The sequence below is a fragment of the Hemiscyllium ocellatum genome, chromosome 13 (assembly GCF_020745735.1).
Source record: "Hemiscyllium ocellatum isolate sHemOce1 chromosome 13, sHemOce1.pat.X.cur, whole genome shotgun sequence".
Lineage (NCBI taxonomy): Eukaryota > Metazoa > Chordata > Chondrichthyes > Orectolobiformes > Hemiscylliidae > Hemiscyllium > Hemiscyllium ocellatum.
Genome location: NC_083413.1, coordinates 40186641 through 40193186, shown reverse-complemented (window position 1 = coordinate 40193186; position 6546 = coordinate 40186641). Strand labels below are relative to the sequence as shown.

At 45.6% G+C, this 6546-nt stretch overlaps 1 protein-coding gene across 1 annotated transcript; it reads left to right on the top strand.

The window, feature by feature from the left end:
• Positions 1 to 3933: 3933 nt before the first annotated feature.
• LOC132821522 (transcription factor HES-1-B-like) lies at positions 3934 to 5926 on the top strand. The gene is made up of 4 exons (XM_060834126.1): positions 3934 to 4269; positions 4370 to 4465; positions 4576 to 4663; positions 5089 to 5926. Exons 1-4 carry the CDS (start codon positions 4162 to 4164, stop codon positions 5706 to 5708), a joined length of 912 nt encoding a protein of 303 aa, XP_060690109.1. The 5' UTR covers positions 3934 to 4161; the 3' UTR covers positions 5709 to 5926.
• Positions 5927 to 6546: the final 620 nt, after the last annotated feature.

The following is a 6546-nucleotide window of genomic DNA, read 5'->3' as shown; positions in this document are numbered from 1 at the left end:
GAAAACAGTAAACCTGACAGATTGGTTAGTTATACACCCTGAGGAACCGATCATGCCAAATATTGCAAACTTGCAGAAAATCACGTTCTACCAAACCACTTCAAAGCACCCCAGTTATGGGCAAATGCAGTGGACAAATACAGAAATATTCATCAAGCTTTTAGAAAACCACTGTCTGCAAACTATTAGCCCCTAGTTTCCGAATGTGTTTTCAGTTTGTGTATCAAATGATGGTCACCTCATTCACGGTTTGCCCTGCCACTTGGCAGAATTCAGAACTTCAGTTATTATTTATCGTCCCATCATGTTGGTGGTTGATGATGGTTTCAAAAAAAAATCTAATTTCTTTCGTCTGGGGAAACTAAATGAACTGAAACGTGTTGAATGTCCATGTCCATCCGTGTTGGCGCTGGCAGCTGACGGGGAGAGCCGCTGTCTTGTCGTGTGTCAGTCGTGTGACAGTACTTTCACCACGATCCGCGCTCTCCTCTGATTTCCGACCAGCTTTAGAAAAAGAATGCTCGAACAATTATCACCAGAAGTGTGCCTGGAATGGCTAATACTGCTTAATCATTCTACATTTGGGCATTTCGAGAACCGTTCCAACAGGTTGAAATGCATACGGATGTGGGGGGGGGGGGGGGTGAAATAAACACTTTATTTAGTGTGACTAACCCTACCCCCTACAAAATTAAAATTACTTTGACTTGCCTCAAGGGTTTGTCTTATGGTCATTTTGACCCGATTTGCCACGATCAACTGACAGTCCTATACTAATATATTTTGGCGCAGTTCTGGGTTCATACTTGACATGCTGATTAAATTGTCATTTCTATCTGTTTTGCAATCCTGTATATGCCGCAGTTCTTTACCGCCAAGCTTCATTGATGTGTGATATGAGCGTATATGTATTTATCAATTGGTTTGCACACAGGCTAAGTGCAAACATATTGGTGCACCTTTTCTTTCTAACTTTACTTTTCTCACGGTTCTTGAAGGGAGCAGTGACGTGATGTATGAGATTAGCACTGACCAGGTGCAAGTCAGGTATAGAAAAACTGTGTACTCTGGATTTCAAAAGAGCTGCAGGGCTTGTTGGCAGGGAGGGACTCGCTTTGCTGGCGTTGTATGGGGCTTGAGTGTGAGAAAATCAGTGAGGCGTTTGCAAAACAGCTTCAGAACCTGAGGCAAAACAATTTACCAGCTCACACAGTCCCAGCCTGAACTGTCTCCCTGCACACAGCAAAACAATCGAGGCAGGGCCATCCAATGGACGCCTCCCAGTGTGCGCCCTTTCTTTTGTTGTTATAAAGGTAAACATCAATCCTTTACAACCGACAACAGGTTGAATGGCACAGTCCCAATCCCACACATCATTCCACCTGTAACCATTGGAAATGTGAACACGTTTATAAAATGTCGAAACTGAGTGAGCGCTCCACTGTGTGATTACTGCACACAGTGACGGTCCAGAATTCATTTATGGATATCTACTTTTTCAATGGGACAGTTCCCACCCCCCCCCCAAGAAAATTTCTATTCATAACAAATACGTGAAAGTAATGGTGCAGTGTTACATTTGGCAAGCCATGGCCGAATGTAACCAGCGATGCGCAATATATTTGTGTTTAAAATGTACATAGGTTTGAGGAGATACTGACAAATTCATGACTCGTCAATAATTTTATTTCATCTAAATAATGTTGGAGGCCATAAGACACGAATATCCCCCCACCCCCCCAAATATTCAAATATTCAATTATGTTTCCATAGTCCCGCTGCTGTTCTGGCAGACCATTGGCTGTTTGTAAATGCAAGCTCCAAATCGGATCATTGGATAGCACTATCATCACAGCTTTTCGATGAGTTGAGTGGTTCTCAGTATTACATCCCAGTAGACCGAAAAAGTGTATAATATTAATTAATTACTCATCAGGAGAAATGCCGCTTTAAGAAATGTCTAGAACCTCTACTTAAATTATTCTAACTGCATGCATGGTTTAAAAGTAAGCATCCCGGCATTGAAAGTATAAATGACTCTGGATCAGTGGTGCTGGAAGAGCACAGCAGTTCAGGCAGCAGCCAAAGTGCAGTGAAACCGACGTTTCGGGCAAAAGCCCTTAATGAGTTTAGTACAAAATGGCATGCTGAGACACCTCGAATGTTGGTTTCAATCCTGTGCATGTGGGTTTATATATTTTTTTTAGAAACTATTTTTGTTGAACATTTACAAATAAAATAATTTCAAAAGAAAAATCGTGCTTTAAAAAGTCGTCGCAAATCGAAAACGCTGAGTGATTTATTAACTTTGTTGACATTTCCGCTTTAAATGGCTTTAAGCTAGAATGACGGAGGCGGTGGCTATCCGCTGTCCCCATCCCGCACCTTTAATGACTAGGGGGTCGCACTAGTTGCTTTGTTGGTAGTTTATTAAAATTTCATCAATAATCTCCACAAAGCAAGTTCACGCCCCAGATACTGAACGTAATCAGGCCAGCGCACCAGACAATTTAAATAAAACTGAATAAGTGCTGGGAATTTGCAGTAAAAATAAGATACTGAAAAACACAGAAGAATCGTGAGTGAGTGCAGATAAACAATTTTTATGAAAACATTGTTTAAAATGTCCTCAGTAATGACTGATGCGAGTCTTATGTGTAGCGTGATCCAAAATATGACGACACGTTGGTGCAACATTTTTTTATTCCGTAATGACGCACAAAGAACAAAAGCTGTTTTTTAACAAACTTTTTGACACTGTCTCAACTATTTCATGACTACTCTCTTCCTTGTGAAGCTACCCGTGTGTTGGGTGGGGTTTTACATAAATTCATAAAACAGAAATACATCATAATATTGACGCCCAGTCGTTTTTATTTGCATAACCTTAATAAACTTGTCTGAAAAAGGCAACATTCTCTTGGTCTCGTGGCAAGTCGTAAACTACGATAAACAACCTCTGAAATTGCACACACAGATTGGTAATCACTGCATTTCCTGAATAGCTGCGCGGTTATGAACATAATCCACAGCTAAATGCAGTGGCCGCAGTTAATCGGCGTCTTTCGAGAATGTTCGTTTTATAACCCGTACAATAGACGCAAAGAACAAGTCTATGCTGTGCATGTTAACCGCACCTCTCTACTGCCCTGCTGCCCCCAGCTCCTGGAAGCCGGTCAGCCATTGCAACAATGTTTTGTGTGTGTGTGTGTGCGGGCAGTGATGAAGTCTGAGGCTCACCAGATGCATCTCTCCGCCGACAGTGTTTGCAAGGACGCGGAGGGGCTAGCTGCAACCTGTTGGCCTGCTGCAGTATCTGATCCCAGCCTCTGGTGTACCATGCCCCTGCTGGTTGCTTGCCACGCGTCGAGGGGGTCCCCCGGCAGCACGAACGCTGGCCTTCCCTTCCCCCACCCGCTAACACGACCGCCTCCCCCTCCCCTCGTGTGTGGCTCACGGGGGCCATCATTCGGCAGAGTCTGGTATCGCGTCCCTGGACGCGGAATCCACGCTGCTGATTGGGAGAGCCGGCTCTCGGGAGCCAGTGGAGGGGGAGGGGGCGTGGTTTTCCCAGGCTTTTCCGCAGCTGCCCTCCCGGCCCCCACACCTCCCGAGCCGGCACGTGCTCCCACCTGATAATGGCGCTCGCATGCCGACAGACGTCAGACCGCCTCCAGCGACCGGTGGCCCCTCCCCCCCACCCCGGCCCTTTGATTGACAGCCCGCCCGGGCGACTGCCACACGTCGATTGGCCACTCGCCCCGCAGCGCTGCAGCCAATCCCGGCGCGTCGTCCACCACGAGCGGCGGGGGCGCGCCCCGGGGACGGGCTCGTGTGTGCCGCGCTCTGATTGGCCACAAGTTAGTGTGGGAAAGAAACTTTGAGAAGTTTCACACGAGCCGTTCGCGTGCAATGCCAGATATAAATAGAGGCGGCCAGAGCGGCGGCTCTGCATTCACATCACTGATAATAACACAAGCAAAGCAATAGACAGACAGGGAGCCTCATAAAATAAAAGTGCACCGCCCGCCTTGGAAATAAACTCGCAGGTTACCAGACGCGGAAAGAAGACAAACACACACTCACATATTTTTAAAGAAAGCTACAGATCGCAAGGAACAAATCGCTTCATTCTAATCTGCTGGAAACTTGTCTCAGAAAATGCCAGCAGATATCATGGAGAAAGCGTCCTCTTCCCCCGTGGCTGCTACTCCAGCTAGTTTAAACGCTACGCCAGATAAGCCAAAAACGGCTTCTGAAAATCGGAAGGTAAATACTTTGCCCACTCTTCGGGTGGTAGAAGTTTGACGCAGCATCAAAGAGACACTTATGTTCTGTTGCTTAATGAAACACCCGTTTTATTTTTCAGTCATCCAAACCAATTATGGAGAAGCGGCGCCGGGCTAGAATCAATGAAAGCTTAAGTCAACTTAAAACTCTGATCTTGGATGCGCTGAAGAAAGATGTAAGTATCTGATGATGTGTTTTAAATGGATGTGCCGAGACAGGAGGCGCTCAGTTCGTGCAGAGGGAGCGTGACATTTTCCCTCACCTATGCCTAATCTATCTCTACAGAGTTCCAGACATTCAAAGTTAGAGAAAGCTGACATCCTGGAAATGACAGTGAAACATCTTCGAAATCTGCAGCGTGTCCAAATGACTGGTAAGTGTTTAATTCACAATTTATTGCTGTCTTGCTAACTTCCGCCTGTGGTCTCGCTGGCATTCGGTAACATTTCCCTGACTTGGCGAAAGTCAGGAGTTCCCACGGTCTGGGTTATTTATAGATTCCAACTTGGCGACTGTTTCTGTAGTCGCTCCTAAAATGTAAATAGCCTTATGTTAAATACTTGGAAATCATTTTCAGGACATTTACTTATCAATTTGTCTCAAGAGTCACTCACAATTGAAGCCAAACACGCCTAACCCAGTTGAATAGTTGTATGATTAATCAGTATTTGGAATGTCGTAATTCTAAAGCGCACATTATATACGTATAGAAAACGGTATTATCAAAGAATTACTGAAGCTTAGAGATAGAGTAATTAAATTAGGTGATTCATTTATTTCTGTTTCTTTACGTTTTAGCTGCTTTGAGTACAGACCCAACAGTTCTGGGCAAATACCGAGCGGGTTTCAGTGAGTGCATGAACGAAGTGACCAGATTCTTGTCTACCTGCGAAGGGGTTAACACAGAAGTCCGAACCAGACTGCTCAGTCACTTGGCAAACTGCATGTCTCAGATCAACGCCATGAACTACAGCCAGGCGGCCCCCAGCCCAGCTGTGAGCGGCAGCTCCCACGCTGCTTTTGGACAACCCCTCCACGTCCAGCTGCCGGGATCAGGAGGAGTCAACATGCCTTGCAAACTGGCGGCTGCTGAGGCGATGCCGGCTGCAGCGAAGGTCTACGGCGGTTTCCAGCTTGTGCCAGCGTCAGACGGCCAGTTTGCCTTCCTCATTCCCAACACGGCGTTTGGCCCCAATGGACAGCTAACGGCAGGACCGGTCATCCCTTTGTATGCCAATGCCAACGTGAGCGCGTTGCCCTCCGCCCTGTCTCCGGCCAGCAGGTCCCCAGTACAACAGCCCGCCATCACCCCAGTAGCCGGCTTCCCGCTTCCACTCTCGGCTGCCACCACTGCAGTCAGTCCGGTCAGTGTGAACGGACCGACAGATTCCTCAGATTCCGTCTGGAGACCTTGGTAACTGGGGCATTTCGCGAAAACTTTCTTTTCAAAAGCAAAAAGACTATTGTTTTTAAAGTCCATTTGGTGTATAGAATTGTATAACAATGTCCACATTGTGCACTATATTTGTACATACTTCTAATCTTCATATCGAATTGCATTTGTCTTCTCAAGATATCGTTTTTTTTTGCTGTGTTGAAATGCCAAAGATTAAACTGAATGCTCTTAAAAGTAACTTCCTTTTTTTTGGAAGATTTATATTTGAAATAAAAAGAAAACTAACATTTATACCTGTTGAGTGTTTGTCTTTTCCCTGAGCAGAACATTAGCACCTGAGGAAGGGATGAATGGATGGTGTGTGGAAGTCAGCTCTCAATAACTGGATGGGGTGGGGTTGGGTGGGATGAGGAACCGTCTTGTGAACCCAGGATCAAAGTGAAACATTGTGGATGCTTCAAACGCAGAGAATTTAAAACATGTTCAGAGGGTGAGGGACAGGAGGAAAAACCATTTCATGGGAACTGGACAAAACTTGGATTAGTTTTAAGCAAAGGGTGGGAAGAGGAACAGACTGTGATAGAAATGGAAAAGAAGGGAGATTGAATGACAAAAGGACTGATGATGTAGGGACTAAGAGAGTGGTAATATGACAAGGAAAGAACCAGAGATGGGAGGGGGGTGGTTGGTGTGGTGGTGGCATCTTATTTAGAGCGACAATGCGAGTAAAGGTGATTTTGCAAAATACAAGTCGAATTTCGGAAAAAGTTTGCCCCCTTAACACTGACCTGGCACATGGCACCTCTTCAGAGTTTAAATTTGGCGGCTGGTCTGACTTATTGCTGAGGAATGGGACAATA

Excerpts from the sequence above, each read along its gene's own strand:
- LOC132821522 (XM_060834126.1), top strand. The coding sequence starts at position 4,162 with ATGCCAGCAGATATCATGGAGAAAGCGTCCTCTTCCCCCGTGGCTGCT. Across the intron at positions 4,270-4,369 it reads CGGCTTCTGAAAATCGGAAG|TCATCCAAACCAATTATGGA; the intron begins GTAAATACTTTG and ends TTTATTTTTCAG. Across the intron at positions 4,466-4,575 it reads TGGATGCGCTGAAGAAAGAT|AGTTCCAGACATTCAAAGTT; the intron begins GTAAGTATCTGA and ends CTATCTCTACAG.